At 47.5% G+C, this 16,665-nt stretch overlaps 8 protein-coding genes across 8 annotated transcripts; 3 read left to right on the top strand and 5 right to left on the bottom strand.

Moving 5' to 3' along the window:
* Positions 1-34: 34 nt before the first annotated feature.
* On the bottom strand, positions 35-2,110 carry L203_105707 (uncharacterized protein; the record flags this gene model as incomplete). Its single annotated transcript, XM_066215074.1, has 5 exons — positions 35-1,283; positions 1,339-1,413; positions 1,457-1,636; positions 1,687-1,945; positions 1,987-2,110. 5 exons carry the CDS (start codon positions 2,108-2,110, stop codon positions 35-37), a joined length of 1,887 nt encoding a protein of 628 aa, XP_066071171.1.
* Positions 2,111-2,355: 245 nt separating this feature from the next.
* Positions 2,356-3,984, top strand: L203_105708 (uncharacterized protein; the record flags this gene model as incomplete). Its single annotated transcript, XM_066215075.1, has 5 exons — positions 2,356-2,472; positions 2,518-3,314; positions 3,360-3,447; positions 3,494-3,755; positions 3,803-3,984. The coding sequence occupies 5 exons, from the start codon at positions 2,356-2,358 to the stop codon at positions 3,982-3,984; spliced, it is 1,446 nt and encodes a 481-aa protein (XP_066071172.1).
* Positions 3,985-4,160: 176 nt separating this feature from the next.
* Positions 4,161-5,956, bottom strand: L203_105709 (GTP cyclohydrolase II; the record flags this gene model as incomplete). Its single annotated transcript, XM_066215076.1, has 3 exons — positions 4,161-4,186; positions 4,236-5,645; positions 5,701-5,956. 3 exons carry the CDS (start codon positions 5,954-5,956, stop codon positions 4,161-4,163), a joined length of 1,692 nt encoding a protein of 563 aa, XP_066071173.1.
* A 437-nt stretch (positions 5,957-6,393) lies between these two features.
* On the top strand, positions 6,394-7,419 carry L203_105710 (uncharacterized protein; the record flags this gene model as incomplete). Its single annotated transcript, XM_066215077.1, has 6 exons — positions 6,394-6,498; positions 6,543-6,693; positions 6,738-6,858; positions 6,905-7,023; positions 7,078-7,282; positions 7,329-7,419. 6 exons carry the CDS (start codon positions 6,394-6,396, stop codon positions 7,417-7,419), a joined length of 792 nt encoding a protein of 263 aa, XP_066071174.1.
* Positions 7,420-7,722: 303 nt separating this feature from the next.
* Positions 7,723-9,227, top strand: L203_105711 (uncharacterized protein; the record flags this gene model as incomplete). The annotated part of the gene is made up of 8 exons (XM_066215078.1): positions 7,723-7,738; positions 7,810-8,035; positions 8,086-8,218; positions 8,266-8,351; positions 8,417-8,577; positions 8,631-8,700; positions 8,759-8,824; positions 8,873-9,227. The coding sequence occupies 8 exons, from the start codon at positions 7,723-7,725 to the stop codon at positions 9,225-9,227; spliced, it is 1,113 nt and encodes a 370-aa protein (XP_066071175.1).
* Positions 9,228-9,289: 62 nt separating this feature from the next.
* Positions 9,290-12,445, bottom strand: L203_105712 (uncharacterized protein; the record flags this gene model as incomplete). The annotated part of the gene is made up of 9 exons (XM_066215079.1): positions 9,290-9,515; positions 9,575-9,737; positions 9,788-9,940; positions 9,987-10,356; positions 10,401-10,719; positions 10,764-11,263; positions 11,311-11,328; positions 11,383-11,794; positions 11,838-12,445. 9 exons carry the CDS (start codon positions 12,443-12,445, stop codon positions 9,290-9,292), a joined length of 2,769 nt encoding a protein of 922 aa, XP_066071176.1.
* Positions 12,446-12,942: 497 nt separating this feature from the next.
* On the bottom strand, positions 12,943-13,978 carry L203_105713 (uncharacterized protein; the record flags this gene model as incomplete). The annotated part of the gene is made up of 2 exons (XM_066215080.1): positions 12,943-13,781; positions 13,858-13,978. The coding sequence occupies 2 exons, from the start codon at positions 13,976-13,978 to the stop codon at positions 12,943-12,945; spliced, it is 960 nt and encodes a 319-aa protein (XP_066071177.1).
* Positions 13,979-14,447: 469 nt separating this feature from the next.
* On the bottom strand, positions 14,448-16,303 carry L203_105714 (uncharacterized protein; the record flags this gene model as incomplete). Its single annotated transcript, XM_066215081.1, has 6 exons — positions 14,448-14,738; positions 14,813-15,343; positions 15,400-15,557; positions 15,618-15,657; positions 15,714-15,883; positions 15,940-16,303. 6 exons carry the CDS (start codon positions 16,301-16,303, stop codon positions 14,448-14,450), a joined length of 1,554 nt encoding a protein of 517 aa, XP_066071178.1.
* Between the last annotated feature and the right edge of the window lie 362 nt (positions 16,304-16,665).

Here is a 16,665-nt window from a genome sequence, read left to right on the forward strand (position 1 = left end):
AGAGGGCAGTAGTATCTATACAACACAATGCCTGTTATGGCGACATGACTTCAATTAAATCCTTGCGATCCCTCAACAGTTCTTTCAATTCTAACCATCTCCCACCCGCTTTCACCATCACCCTGACTCGCTTTTCTATTTCTCCCTTCCGCGGATTAAGTTCTATCCTCTTCACAGACACCGGTCTCTGTCCCGCCCCAAAAATATACTCCCCTTTCCACTCTTGTCCTGGGCCCAGTCTTTGTCCTCGACGCAGAGGCTGGTCAACTCGCGCAGTAGAATGATCTTGAAAACCTTCTTCTTGAATGATTTTGGCTACTGCTTTATCTAGCTCATCATACGGACTGGGTTGAAATGGATGCAAGACAGAATGGTCAAAGCTGGAGAAAGATGCGGCTGACAGACGAGAAGAGGGGCGACCACTTCTACTTGGAGGAGGTTTGGGTGTAGGAGAATTGAATGATGATGGCGGAGGATAACGGGTAAGACTTGATCGAGGAGTCGGTACTGTTTTGGATGTGGCGACGGAAGTGGATGAGCATGTTCGACTTATGCTAGGTGCAACTGTGCGAGGTTGGAGGGCAGAGAATATGCCTGTTTGACGCGACTTAACAGGTTCAGGCGTTTTCAATCCCAATCTCGCTCGTTCTAAATGCGATTGACCTTTGCCGGGGGTCGATGTGCGAGATAGGGAAAAATGCGGTATGTGTCTATTGCGACCTTCCAAAGCCACCTCGCTCTGAGGAGACTTGGGTACAGATTGGGGACTGTAAATTGGTAACCTGCTTTGCCTAAAAGATGTGGCAGATGTGTTGCTTGGCGTTGGGCTGGCCGCGCGTGGCGAACGGGACATATTTGACCCTGTACGCTTAAATGTTGGAGTTTCGGTGTCTACCACTCTTGGAGAGGAATTCCAGCGTGGTTTTTCCAAAGAGGCGTGGGTAGTTGCGATGGAAGCACTAGAGACTACTGAAGCGCGTCGACTCTGAGAAGGCTGTATACTTGAAGGTCGGCGTGGAGGCTGAACAATGGAGGGAATTGAGCTGGAAGAAGCATAGGAGGATATAGAAGACCGGGGTCCATTAGCGAAAGATGATCTATGTTTGGCAGCATAGCAGTTGGCCTGAGATAGTGATGGGTAATCTGCAAGAATCTCTATATCGGATGATGATAAAGACGATCGAACACTAGATGAAACTTGTTCTATAGCCATTTGTAACCGCAAGTCGAGATCCTGGAGATAAGCTTGTAGAGTCATCCATCTTTGGCTAATCTCGTTGAACCTATCGACAGTTAGTCGTGAATAAATTAGACGATACTTGCCTTCGCAAGGCAGACCCATTGGTTATCTTGTGATCTACAATATTTTTATCCAATCTTCTCAGTATCCTAGTTGTACTCGACACATACGTCCTATCTTGAGTCAGTTATGGCATCAGATAGATCAGTTACACACCTGACCAAGGCATCATGGTTGCGAGACAGCCGCTCAAGGCCTTCAAGGCTGAGCTGCTCCTCAAAGGCTGACTTTTCAGGAATCGGACCTATCGCTCTCGACAACCGCGCTAGATACTCGCGACAATCTCCCAAACTCTTTTGCAAAGGTTCCATCAGCCCTTCAGCCTGTTCTGCCGCGCTGACTCCAAAGTAAGCCACTCTGTCGCACCACCAAAACACAACACTTGCTTTTGAAACTCAACCAGCCACCCGTCCCTCTTCAACTGATGCTTCAGATCTCTCTGCTTTTCCTCGGCTTTTTGCAGCTCTGCCACAAGCTGCTCCACACCCTCCGCAATCTCGACAGCCTTTTCACCAGAAACATCCCTCGCCTCATCCTGCAGCTCGCCTATGGTCGTCCGTACAGCAGCAAGCGACTCTCCAAGAGAAGCCACCGCAAACTCTACCTCTGAGGGCATCGTGCAAGTATGTCTTAACTCATGGCATTCTTTACTCTATTAGTGGCGGCCCAGTCCTTGGGAAACTTACGAAATATGCGGTCCAACAAGGAGAGCACATCCTGCCTGAGCAAGCGAATCTTATCTTCCAGAGGGCGTTGGATGGCCAGCCTCTTTATGCGCTGCGTAACGGCAGCATCCAAATCGACTGCCATGATTTAAAGATGAAAGAAGAAAGAAGAAAAAAAGAAAACACAAAAAGCCTCCACTTTGTAGTTCATTACAAAATGGATGTACCTAGCATTACCGTTCCTGGCGAGATGATTAGCTTTGGAATTACCATTCGCCATTTTCTCTTTCTCTTTTTCTTTTCCACCATTGTTTAAATTTACAAAGGAAGAAACAATTTTCCCTACATAGGAGTCCCTTCTGTCCGCTACGCTACGTGCTCCCACTCGCTATGTCTGCTTCTTGGACAGCCATTCTCAACGAGCTCAACAGAGACGTCGCGCGTGAACAGCCCACCGATGTGATCCAATGGGCTGCAGACTGGTTCCATAACAAATTACGCCAGGAGGCAAGTTGCAGGCGTGTCTTGTAAGGATATGCTGACTTGTATTAGCGTCAGGCTAGTTCTGGACCAGATGCCAGGCGTGAACCTCTCGATAGCATCACGTTCAATAACGCTGGCCCCGGTGACCGTCAGCCTCATTCCATGTCGCCTTATTCAGAAATGGGTCCTACAGATTCGCCTTTTGGTGAGCCAGCTGCCCGCCGAGCAACTGCGCCCACCGGTTCGAATTTTTCTGCAGCTCCTATTTTCTCGGCTCCGTTTGCTAGCGGCGACCGCAGCCCGTTTGGCACTGAGAGGGGCGAGACGCAGTTCAACACGTCACCTTTTGGCAAGGCGGCACAGTCAACCGAACATGATGACCCTCCTGTTCCCACTTATGCGCTTGGCAGGAGGACGTCGGTCTCGGCCGAGTCACTCGCTCCAAGTAACCAGCGGGTATTCACCTCCACTGCTGGCTTGGAGGCGACAATGGAAGAGGATAGCTCTAGCCCTAATGCCACATCTGTGACGGACGCCACACCCGTCTTTCCAAAGACTGACGAGCAACTTGCTCGTATTCGTCGGGCCTTCAAACCGAATTTCCTCTTTCGCAATCTCGACGAGGAGCAAGAAGCTGATGTGCTTGCTGCCATGAAGGAAGTCACCATAGGTCCCAATGAGGTGATCATTGAACAGGGCGCAGCAGGAGACTACTTTTACGTCGTCGAGAGCGGCAAATTGGATGTCTATATCAAGAAGGAGGGCCAGGTAATTGATACTAAAAAGGGAGATAAGCCACATTTGGGAAAAAAAGTTGCGGAATGCTCTGAAGGAAGTTCATTTGGTGAACTGGCCTTGATGCACAAGTGGGTTGCACAGTGCAAAAGAAAATACTAATCTAGTCCATTTAGTTCTCCACGAGCTGCATCTATCCTCTCCCTTACTCCTTGCACTCTCTGGGCGCTTGATCGCGTATCCTTCCGTATCATTCTCCTTGACGTAAGCTATTGGCGTTAAAGAACTGGGCTTTACTGATATTATTCAGCACACTTCTCGCAAGCGCCGTCTTTACGAATCATTTCTCTCTGAAGTCCCCATCCTCGCTTCTCTTCAACCCCAAGAACGTGCCAAGATTGCTGACGTCCTGGAATCACGTACATACACCGAGGGCCAAGACGTTATTAAGCAAGGTGATGCCGGTGACGAGTTTTTCTTAATCGAGAGCGGGAATGCGGTGGCGATTAAAACGGATGCTGACGGAACAGAAACAATAGTCAAGCGACTGGAACAGGGAGAATACTTTGGAGGTAGGTTGATTGTCAAGCATTATGTGTGGTGCTTATCCTTTCTGTAGAGTTGGCCCTTTTGAACCGTAGAACACGAGCAGCTACAATTCGAGCTGAGGGTCCTCAAAAGTTGCGAGTCGCTGCGTTAGGGGAGCAGGCTTTTACAAGGCTGCTTGGGCCTGTCAGAGATATCATGGCCAGGTCTGTCAGCGAACGCTATGGGTTTTCATCTGGAAAGGGATCCATTTAATATTTTGTCCAGTGTGATGAGCGGAAATTTAAACAACAGAGACTGATATTTGCGAGATGGAAGATCATGATTCTGAAAATCTTGTTGGATAGTCCAAATATGATGCATTAAATGCAAAAATGTACAACCCAACAAGGTATCCTCCAATAAATGTGACAACAACGTAAAACATCCACTCAGACTCTATTTGGGATATCAATCACTGAAAAATACCATTAGCCGGGTTACAAAGATGAAATATCGTCACCTACAATGGCCCATTCTCTCTACCTTGGTCCTTAAATACTTTTCCAGCTCGGGTCCACTTGCCTTGCCTGCCCCGATGAGCCCTATTCCAGCTCTCCTCTTCATCCAATCTAGATATTCTTCTTCTTTCTCGTCCTCGCCTTCTTCCTTGCCCTCGTTATGCATATGATCATCTCCACATTGCCAATCTCGTGGTATCATTCCGACCCTCTCTACAACTTTGATACCTTCACTAGCCAGGCCGTGCACTTTCTCGGGGTTGTTTGTGAGTAACCGAATTCCTTCATCAGCCAACCCGAGATCGCGTAACATCTCAGCGGCGATATCGTACTTTCTCTCATCAGCGCCATGGCCGAGCATTAAATTGGCAGTGACAGTGTCATGACCGAGGTCTTGTAGGTTGTATGCACGAATTTTCTCGAGAAGGCCAATACCTCGACCTTCTTGCCGGAGATAAATAACTACACCACGTCCTGGCACGGGGGCGTTGTGGCTGAAGGAAGGTGTTTCGGGACGAGAAGCTGCAGGAGTAGGTAGAATGTTGATTTGAGGAGGTGACGAGTGTGCGGAAGGGAGGAACTGAGGTTGAGATATCTGGTGAATTGCCTCATCCAACTGTTCACCACAGTCACAACGCATAGACCCAATTGTTTCGCCTGTAAAACATTCGGAATGGATACGGACAAGAGTCTTGACGTCCGCCATACCCTCTAGCCTAGGATGCTTATCTGGAGCGACACGATAAGAAGTAGAAGTAGTTGCGCCAGGTAGCAGACGACCAGTGTATGCTCCTCGGACGATTCTCTCCATCTCGGTTTCATTTTCGTGCCAGACAGCGTCAAGACTTTTACTCCTGATCTCTTTTCTTTCCTTTGGGGCTGATGCACGCGCACCTTCATCAAGCTGTATAGGGTCCATGACAATCGCAAGATGTTCTTTTGAATCGTACGAATTGTGGTAAAGATGCAAAAATAATTCACCGTGTGGTGTGGGGACACGAGTACGTGCCATGCAGCGTACCTGTATACGCCCGGGTTGAGGTTTCGCAGAATGGGGAGAGTACAAGTGGTTATATGCAGAGGATGAAGCCTTTTGTAAAGCTTGGCTTATAGGCATGGGGTCAATGGACAACCTCCGCCCAGGCCGCTCTGCTCTAATGGCAGATGCGGAAGGCGAAAAAGTGTCGAGGGAAAGATGTCGTTGATCGTGGGACTGAAGCACAGAATCTGAGCCAGAAGACTTCACCGTCGTATCTTCCTTGGACTTTTTCTCCAGTGCAGCTCTTGCCTCTCTCTCCATTCGAAGTCTTTCGGATCGTGGGGCCTGAGTTGACTTGATGACAAGTCGTGGAGCATGCCTGCTCGTCGACGCAAGTGGTGTTGCTTCGTCGCACGATGCATATGCACCTGGCCGTGCTACAACCACAATACAATCAACCCATGACGGCCAGTCCATTCATAAACGACATACCTATCCCATGTCCAAAATGATGCCTTGTCACCGTACTGCTCCCAGCCAGCACAGCACTAAGCAACAGTGCGTCCATAGGGCCATCTTTATGTGATTCTATCCTCCTTCCCTGCTTGACGTTTTCGCTCCCGAATGGTTGCGGATAGGATGACAATGGCCCAAGGGCAGACTGTTCCGAGATCAGAAGCGACAGGATATCCATGTCTTTCTCAGTCGGAGCTGAGTGAGCCATTCCGGATGACAGCACCGAAGACATCTCGCTTTTCCTCCTTGCAATCTTGTTTTTTTTGTTTGAAAAGCAGAGTAGAAAGAAGAATATTAAGGTAGAAAAAAGAAAAAAAAAAGTATTAAAAAGCACAACTAATATCCGGCTTACCAATTTAATCCGTTTATTACGTAATCCATATCATTACGTAAATGCATCTCCTTCCGCCGGAAATTCTGGGAGCGAGATGGGAAGCGATATCAGAGTCGAAATTCAGGAATCAATCTATTTTTGGTGTTTCTTTTCATTCTATCAAAACAAAGAAGTGACAAACCAGTGTTTGACATCCACAGTGGTTGAGTGTACCGTCACACTGGGACGATGGCTGCGTTATCGCTAGCGACGGGCGTCAACAGGACCCGCCGAAAGGGTACTTAAACAGGCGAGAAGAGCAAAAGGTCGCCAATCTTATCCACCATTGAAGCAAGATGTCTGCAAACTCAACAACAAGTAGTGATCTCGAAAAGTTCAATTTCTCTGGCGGGTTGCCAACCTCAGTCGACCTGGCACCCTCTGTGATCTTTTTAATTATTGCAAGTATTGTGGAGGAGGTTAACCCGAAGCTGACCCAGAGCAGTACTTTCCATGTCTGCTTGTGCTGTTATGGCGTATCTTCAAGGATCGGACGATGGTGCTCTTGCGGCCATCCATATTCATCCTCTGTCGTTTTGGAACCTTGGGTCTTCGGGCCTGGATGTCGAAAAATTCCTATGGCGAGAACGAGCTCAGTGAGTAGAGATGGTTGCTGTGGGTTGAACTGATTGAGTGTTAGTTGCCGAGCTGGTGATGGTGTCCATCGGATTCTTGTTTCTTGTCGAGCCAGTGGTGACTTGTTGGAAGTTCCATGTCGAGTCAGCTGTGACCGAGGAGGAGCGACCGAGATGGGTGCATCTGTCCACAAAGTAAGTTATTATGGATGAGTGCTGTTCTGACATACAGTGCGCTTCGGATTGGTATTATCGCAGCCATTGCAACAGCAATTGCTGGATCTTCTGAGATTGGAGATGCCCTCGATGACCCTAGCCAGATGGACGACGTCAATCTCTTGCGAAGGGCGAGTATGATCATATCTTTAAGTATGTACTACCTGTGTTGTCCGGGCTGACCTATAGTCGTTGTCATTGTGGCCGTTTTGGCTACCATCCTCACTCACATTCAGTTTAAGCTTGCGACTCGCGGGACTGTCTGGCTTTTGTGTGCTGAAGCGTGTCTTTTCGTTGTCGCTGTCTACAAGCTGGCCCAGTTTGAATCCAGTGATCCAAGCTCCCCTGCACGATCACGGGTGGCCTTTTGGATCTTGCAAATGACGTTTGAGCTGTATGTTGAGCCTGGTATGGGAATCGAGGTCTGACGATTTGGATAGCATTGCATTTGTCTTAATCCTGAGCATCTCTATCCCTCAGTGGTTCCCTGGTGGAAAAAAAGAGGTTAGCGAAAAATATGGAGACGTCTAGATGAGTCGACGAAAAACGGCCGCTGAGGATTTGTTGGAGAAGTGAAAGAATCCTATAGTCTTGTAGCGTGAATTAGAGCCACATATACATATTTAGAATATTGCTTTTTGCTTGCCATGGATTAATTTCTCTTATATAATTGTTAAATGGTAAAGATGAAGGTTGTAATCATTATGGTTGAGACGAATGACCTCCACCGGCTTGATCCAGTGACGTAACGACATACTTTTCAGATTATCATCTCGTCGAGTTTATAATTTATGTATTTGCATTTATAACTCGACATTGTAAAATCTATATATCATGGCAAGTATAAAAGGTAAGCAAAGTTTCTATTTTGGCGCTGGATACACCGTATTTACCATAGTATGAGAGCTGACCAGCAGACAGCTACTTCGCTTGCCCAAGTCGACACTCTCTACTCTGCAGATTCCATCGAGTTTTGCCCTTTTGAAGGCTTTAAGGATTTATTCGTATGCGGAACTTATCAGATTGTCGAACCTGAAACCAAGACTTTGGATGAGGCATCCCACCCGGATGAAGAAGTACAGACTCCGAGAAAGACCCAACGGGTTGGAAGATTGTTACTCTTCCAAGTGCACGACGAACAGTTGTTGTAAGTGGCTCAGCGGGAAATTTTGAACCTTTGATGACAACAGGTGATAGGGAAGAAATACAGCGAATTGAGACATCAGCTATACTGGACACCAAATGGTCGCCATATCTTGAACAGGGACCTAGATTAGCTGCGGCTGATGCTAAAGGACGCATTACCATATATGAACTGAATGTTAAGACTGTAAGGACGCGATAGAGCTATTTACCTAGTGCTCACTGGATGTTCAGCGTCAGCTCGAAGAGATTCAGAGGATAGATGTTGAAGAAGAATCTACACTTTGTCTCTCTCTAGATTTTTCACATCAGCTTCATCCGTAAGCACCAAACTTTCCCAATTCTTATCCAATTTAAGCTCATCTAAAAAAATTCAATCCCTCAGATCAGTACCACCATCCATAATCACTTCTATCTCCAATGGGTCACTCGCCTACCTAACGCCTTCACCAACAGGTCATGAAATCGTGTCTGCCTGGCGGGCCCATGATTTTGAACCATGGATTACTGCGTTTGATTTACAAGATCCTATGACTATCTGGTCTGGTATGCAAATTCAGTTCAAGGTTTGAATATAGGCTAATACATTTTGTCTAAAGGCGGCGACGACTGCAAGCTAAAACGATGGGACCTGCGTCAGACTCGTATACCAACATTCGTCAACAAAAAGTGAGATTAAAGTCGTATAAAATTATCATATGTCAAATCTTGCTGAAGAGGTTAATAGCTTCGAAGCGGGAGTTACCACCATCACCCCTTCACCTCATACAGCGCATTTACTGGCCGTTGGCTCGTAAGTAAATTCTTGCTTATCAAGTAAGTTGATCAAGTGTGGTACTAGGTATGATGAAAACCTCAGACTCTTTGATACTCGATCCACGCGCCAGCCTCTCTTAACAATTCCGATAGGCGGTGGCATATGGCGTACCCGTTTTCATCCAGATCACAAAAGAGCAGGCGATGTACTCATCGCTTGCATGCACGACGGCTTCAAAATAATTCAACTTAGTCGCGCTATTTCTAACGGTAGCTGGGAAAACGAGGAAAGTAAAACTGGGAATATAGTCAAGTCGTTTGATCAGCATTCTTCCTTGGCTTATGGTGCTGATTGGTGTAAACTTCCGTTAAAAGACGGGCAGAGCCTGGTTGCGACATGTTCTTTTTATGATCATGCTTTGCACCTTTGGCGAGGGTAAGATATATGGCAACAGCCATGCATAGCAATACAACCAACAGTACAACAACAAAGCACAAAAATTCAATATTTATCTCCAAGCTCGTCGTTTTGGATGGAGTCTACGCCCGTCTGTTTGGTATTTTCTTTCATTTGTCGTCTATACATCTCGGCGAACTGTTCACTCGTTGTGGCTTCTTCTAAGCCCTTATCTTCACGGATTCGCATAAAACGGGGAAATCGGATACTCAACCCTCGCTCAGACCCAAGAAGGCTGGAGGCGGCAGGGTAAACGGGAGACAGGGTAATACTAAAACGATGACACTATCAGTGATTAAACCGCATGAGAAGATCAGATATCAAATGTACTCTGCTCCTCGGATTTCCCACACTTCGCTCGGCTGAAACCATACGTCTGGTATCAGACCATTCGTATCTACGTAGCCCAACGGGCTGGTCTTGCTGCATCTCTCCGGCATGTTCTCCGCAGGGTAACGTTTACACAGATCTTTGTAAAAGGCATCTGAAAAACCTGACGAATATGATCAACAGTAGAAGATGATGACGAAGGAAAATTCATACCAGACATACACTTGCAGACGGCTTCGAGGGCACCACTTTCCGGGTTGTGGCATGCCAAAAGGATGGGACTCCACCATCCCGCTTTACGACCTTGGCCCCACCAAGCCCCAATGGGGACGAGATCAAGTGAATCGCCAAGCCCCTCCAAATAATCTACAGCTTTGGTCAGTGACTTATAAGACACGGCTTCAGACGACACCTTTTTTGACTTTCAGCCAGCCTTGGCTGCGTTGATCAGGCTCATAAGTCGCTGGCAGTGACTTTCGCTTGCTATTGGCTTCTTTTTTTTTGGCAGCCCCCACTTCAGCATCTTCCTCTTCCTCAACATCTTCTCCCACTAAGCCTTCACCACTTTCAAGCAGTTTAACCATTAAGCCTTCACATTTCGCTTCCACAACTTTTTCAAAAAATGCTTGTAATTCAGAAGGAGCGTCAACGAGGGATGTGGAATCGATGGATTCAACATGGGAAAATCGAGCAGTGATGGGCGAGAAAGACGTTGGGGAAGATGAGGGTATACATGTGCGAAGAAGATGGCGGCGATGGGAAAACGGGACATCTAATAGTGTCTATCCTCCCTCAGTCACATGTCTACACCCTAATCAAAGCTTACCTCATCATTCAGTAACATGAGATCAAAAGCGTAGACACCAACAATGACCTTAATATCCCCCATCTTAACATCCTTTTTTGCTCTATTTGATAAATCTTGGAAAGTTCGGAATGTACCTGTTTCTTTGTCTATCGCTACAATTTCTGCATCAATGATGAGAGACGAAAGTTGGTTGGTGTGTAAAAGGTCAACAACTTTGGTTGTTGGTTTAGATGCAGTTACTGGGAATGGTGTGCGACTGATAGGCAAAGGGCGGTTGATCAAAGTGAGGACGAGTTGACAGACGTCGGGGTACTTTTCCGTCATGTCTTCCAAATGACTTAACTGAAGTTAGAATACTTTTTATCTCTACAGGGCACTCACCGACTGAAAAGTCTGACCCATAGTTTATCTCCATTCTCGTTTTTCACCCATCTCCCACCACCGTCTTCCTCTCCTTGCGGACCGTCAACCCTAGCATGGATCTGCACCCTTTGTCCGTCCAGTTTGGCCTCAGCGGCGAATGGCAGACACCCTAGCCTTGTAAAGACTTCATTAAGTGATCTGGTGATGGAGCCCAACATGGGCGAAAGAGGGATTCCAACGCTGACTGGGACTCTATCCTCGAGGTTTTGCGTGCCGTCCCTTAATCCGGCGATAAGGTCACTATAGTTTGGATGTCTAACATACGTCTTGCGCACGACGCGGATAGCTTCCAGACATATACTCTCTACATTGTCACGGACGAGATCTGGCTCGGTTTTGACCTTGCTTGAGCCCTTTGGCTTCTCGGTGAATGGTATAGGAAGAGGGCGTATGGACGTGCGAAGACTGGGTGAGAGGTGAAAAAGTGCCGTGGCTCGTGCGAGAGAATTCAAAAGTGTCTATACAAGTTGAATATGATTGTACCGGAGCGGCATTAGAAACGTACCAGCCTCACTGCACCTATCTAAGGGATGCACCCGTCTGAGCTCAATAAACAGGAAAGAACCAAGTCACTCACTCTGAGATTTCCAACCATACTTCTTACTAAATACCTAACCTCTTCTCCTTGAGCCTGAACCATCAATTTCCTTACAGTGTCGCTTTTGATTTTCCCGCTCATACTTCCCTTGACCTTTGCTAGCCCCAGTAACTTCTCAAAGACATTTCCAACAAGCAATGGGGTAGGTTTGACAAGCGTCCTGAGATTATTCTTCGCATCAAACGCTACATCGCCCGGATCACCGTATTTATGCCATAGCCGTTTGAGGTCGCGAGGTTGAAGTCCTGAGACTTGCTGTATGGTCTTGGAAAGAATTGAAGAGCCAATACCGAGGTCACAAGGTATGTACGATGGAGCGAGATGATTTGACAAAAGGTAAAGCGAAGGAGCAAGGTCTATGGGTGAAGCATGTAGTACTAGATGCAAAAAGCTGAATATGATGAGCAAGGTTCCAGATAGTTGAAGTTACCCACTTTGTAAGTATCCTGACAATGGCTAACCGCGACTTTGTACCTGACACTTGTACATATACCCCAACTAGTATACTGTATGGCAGCCGGCCTTTGGGCCAAGTGTCTATTGAGATGCTAGTCGGGTCAAAAGTCAAAGTGTCGCTATCAAAGTCGATAGGTTCTGTGAGTTCCACATCCAAAGACGCAACAGCTGGCTTGGAGGGAGCAAAGAATGAATCTGTGGCCGAGGTAGGGTCGCTCGTATTTTTCGCTCTGACATTTGGCTCCATGTCTGTTGTTTCTTCCTTCACTTTTATCTGTGCCAAAGACTCTTCCTTTTCTCTGCCCTTTCCTTCTTCCTTCACATGATCTCTTCCAGTCTTACCCTCACCTACCCATCCAGGAACCATTCTCTTGGCCAAAACTTCATCGCCGTCCACCAGGCTTCCTACAGGCGTCGGGTTTGCTTCTTCGTCCGAGTCGTCAATAGTTATCACTTCTTGCTGCACAGGCGATATTCTCCGCTTGCTAGGGGATGTAAAGAACGACGCAATCGTCGTCTGGGACTCTCCCTTGACCCTCTTGCTTGGAGATATAGCGGGCTGAGGAAATCTCCTCTTTGTAGGCATTGACGTTGAAACCTCGACGTGAGTGTATAAGTACAATTCAGAAATAATTTACAACTTCAACTCGAAACCAGGCATGGAGACAGATAAAGATGACATCATCACTTTCCATGAATCGCAACTAAATGGAGAACTAAATAAGTAACATCTTACCAAATGCTGTCTAAGTGCGTTAGCACTTACACTGCGAGTGGTAAAGACGGAAGATAAGTCTGTCAACGAACACAAGGATAAGGAAATACATATATATAGATCAACCGTAGAATATTTTTGTATACTTCATTTCTACGCCACACTAGTGCTAGATCTGCTGTATTGGAGCGCCGTTCATACATACTATCCACATACTTTTCATCCACAAAACGCAGTGTGGCACTTTTGCGCCTTCAGGAAGATTGTTTCATTCATTGCGGTTGGGATGGGAGCTTTGGAGGTTTCTGTTCAGCATGCCATGCTGCCTTATTCCTTCGGCGCAGTTGCGAAATTCTCCTCCTAAAACATCAAGAGATTTCGATAGTCCACACGTCCGCCAATCGGTCATTGGATTCTCCTAGCCCACCATGAACCACAACAGTATTTGTACCGACGACATCAGCATCAAACCAGCCCCGTGCGAGAGGAAGTTGATCGCCTTGAACAACAACTTCCGCCCATGTCTTGCTGTTAATGTCAAATGCCCACACGTCACTCAACATCTTTCCCGCTCCTTGGTGACCCAAGGAACTTGGATCATGCTCACCAAACAAGGTGATCAAGAATGACTGGCCATCCAGACGAACCGGTAGCAAACAACTCACACTTCGCGGTGTCGGGCCTGTTTTGCCATCAGGTGAATAACTGTGCAAAGTCCAAGAATTTGTTTTTGGGGCGTAAATGTCGATACTTCCTCCCTGTTCGGTATTCCCATCGAACCCATTCATCCGATACAGTTTGCCGTCTGTAAAGGCGATCGAAGCACCTCCACGAGGAGGATCAGATGCTGAGGCAAGCTCTGTCCAGCTTCTCCGGGAAAGGCTGAAAGCCCATAGGTCCGACAACCTTCCCTTTTCGGCGCAACCCGCATGGAGGTATAGTGTATCTTTCCCGTCACTCGCCATACAATGATAGCTGCGAGCGACCGGGAACGCCCTTGCGCTCGCGTCCGATGGCAAAAGAAATGACCAGCTTGCTGCCACAGGGTCGAATTCCCAGACCGCGCCCTGCTCCTCAATAGGTGCCATCGCGACACCGCCTCGGCCAGAAAAAATATATATCTTCCCGTTCAGTGTACACGCTGCAGTCCCAACACGCGGTGAGGGAGATTGGGATGTTGCAGGCTCGCAAGTCATGGTGGCATTCCCTAGATGAGGGTAACGGGTTTCAGCTTCATCGTTCAATTTCGGAATCCTCTCATTCATCAACGCGTCGCAACTTACTGCTGCCTAATGAAACAGCGTGGATATCATTGTCTCGAGGTTCGCGCGGTCGCAGCTCTCCACCAAAAATGTACGCTCGATCACCCACAACTGACACAATCTGTGAGGAGCGACGAAGCATGTCATCCTCCAGAATCTTGTGGCATGTAGCAACGATTTTCGCCATGGAGAAGATAAGCGCTCGATTTTCCGTGATTAGAGTGAGTAACGGGGAACAGAAAAGGTGTCAGAGAGGAATTGTTTTTTAAAAACGATGCAGGAGTGTTATAGTGGAATGGTAATAAGTGCGGAGATGGAGAAAAGTCCGACGGTGGAGGTTGGTGTATATAGTTATTTGTTTTGTATCTTTGTTCTTTCTTTATATTTCTATCATTACAAGTCCAGGAGTATCAATTCTAGGCCTGTTACTAGATACAAACCTTGCATCAGTACTAAACCTAGTATAACCGAGAATCCAGAACCAAGAACCAAGAACCAAGAACTCAGTCGAGACAAATCCTCCAACCTGCACTGAAGACAACCGCGTGCAGGACGTGACACAGTACAGCATGGATCGAAATCAGTCATAGCAGACTGCAATGTGCTAGGGACTACAAGTCAGAAGCCGAGAAGATCCTGTCCAGACCACTTTCTCTTGAGCGCTGTAGGCGCTCGGGAGCAATACACCTCGGCAGGTGCACCAAGTGTCCTTGTTGGATCCTTACAAAGGTCGCGTACAGCAAACCAGCGAACCCAACGGCAATCGCACTGATGAGGGCCGGCCACATGAACTGATCCGGACGTGAGAAAACAATCGTGGAGACATAAGAGCAAATCTCGAACAGGTTCTGCCAAGCAGCTTCGATGGACGAAAACGAGCCTCGCGCCTCGGCTGCAACACCCTGTAAGGTTCCATGAGAGTCAGGGGTTGGCTCTCTATCGAAAGCAGGTATTGGCAAGGCCATGGACGACTCACCTCCTGAATAAGAATCTGTACACATAGATCAAACCCCCGCAAGCCTACTCGGCTGAGAATGGTATCCCCAACGAGACCCGATGCTGAGCGTAGAGGTTGGCTAGCGTATATCCAGAAAATAGCCATGCCACCTGCAAGGCAAGTAATCTGCCAACATACTAGCCAGATACCAGCACGAGCGGGCCCGAGTTTCTTCATCAGCCCAGGCGCAACCCAGGTGGCCAGCACCTCAAACATGACCGACAATGTTCTTGCCAGGGCGATCTGCGTCGACGCATAGCCTGCTGACAGAAGCCAAGTGACCATTTGTCCCGCAATCGACAGAGCTGTCAAGTAAAGCAATGCTCCAGCGAAGGATGGGAGGAACATTGGATGCCGAAAATAAAAACCAAAGTCTCCCAAAGCCTGTCGTACACCTCGACAGCAAGCTCTCCAGACGCGTACAAAGAAACTGTGCTGTGCTGGTTCTACCCTTTGGAAATGAGGCGATGAATGCTTCGTTTCTTGCAATTCTGGCACTTCATAATACACCTGAGGTAGAATGTTGGCACAGTGCGAGACGGAAGGCTACGCGCTAGACGTCATACCTTGGCGATCGAGAAGTACTCTATCACGACCGAACAGACATTCATCCCGAGATTGACGAGAATAGCGGCCTTTGTGGATATCCCATCGATAAGCGCGATGAAAAGAGGCCCAATGAGTTTGCAGACCAAGTCGATTCGTCTCATTTGGGCGTTCATCGCTGTGTTGATTGGCAAGTTAGCATGGAATGGCCCATCTATTCTGAATCTGTATAACGCACTCCTGAGGCATCCAGAATCTTCTCCGGCAATGACCACCACCTGCCAGATCATGCAAGTCGTGATCAGCGTTCAATGACTAGCTGGTATAACCCTACCCAATCTTTCTCCACCGAAATCAAGTTCAAGACAGCGCATAGCTTCTCAACGCAAGCCAACAGTGTGAGAACCGCCAGCAAGCCAGAGTTGGCCACACGTTTCATGGGAAAGCCGATCGCTAGCAGATAAAAGATCACGCACGATGCAGCCACCACAAGCCGTTGTAATACTAATGTGGTCAGACCTGTTGATGGACGGATGCGCTTGTCCGAGCAAGAGACTTACCGATGGAAAGCCGAACGACCTGCAAACGGTTGCCGACATCGATGTAGTGTCCCACCGCCGGGGCGAAGATGATCGCTGCGAGTCCGCGAGAGAGCGCATAGACAGACATAGGCAGCAGCGTCCCTGGAAAGACAAAGGCCAAGTACAGAACGGCCCCGAATTCGAAGACGCGGGAATTCCAAGTTGACAGGAAGTGTGATATGTACAGCCGATAAGCTATCCTCGTCGGAAGCTGGCCTTGTGCAGCGTCCCAATTCCCCGAAGGAGTAACACTCGGAGCTCCAACATTGCCAGGATTGGTGACCAGAGGCGTGCACTCGTCAAGAGCTGATGGCTCGCTTCGACGGGCGGCCGTTGTTGACATGGCTTTTGAAAATCGCTGTCTGGGAAATCTTTTGGCTGCGCCAAAGATTAGATGCGCATTATGTACAATGAGTCTTTACAGCTATGATTTGATCTCGTAGATGATCACGTGACGTTCCTCAACGGGGTAGTCATTTCTTACGTACAGTTTTATCTTCGCCTCGTTTAGAATTGACTATCCCTGTTGGCTTTTCGAGTTGAACACGCAAAAATCTCTCTTCAATTCAGTCCGAATTGAACACAGCCAAAATTTGCTTCGGACATTCCGACACCTGTTCAGCTCGCAAAAATGAATAACGCAAATATATAATATGCTATATGAACTTGAATAATGTAATGTAAATACAATTTCCACTGCCATTT

This window comes from Cryptococcus depauperatus, chromosome 7 (genome assembly GCF_001720195.1).
Source record: "Cryptococcus depauperatus CBS 7841 chromosome 7, complete sequence".
NCBI classification, from domain to species: Eukaryota; Fungi; Basidiomycota; class Tremellomycetes; order Tremellales; family Cryptococcaceae; genus Cryptococcus; species Cryptococcus depauperatus.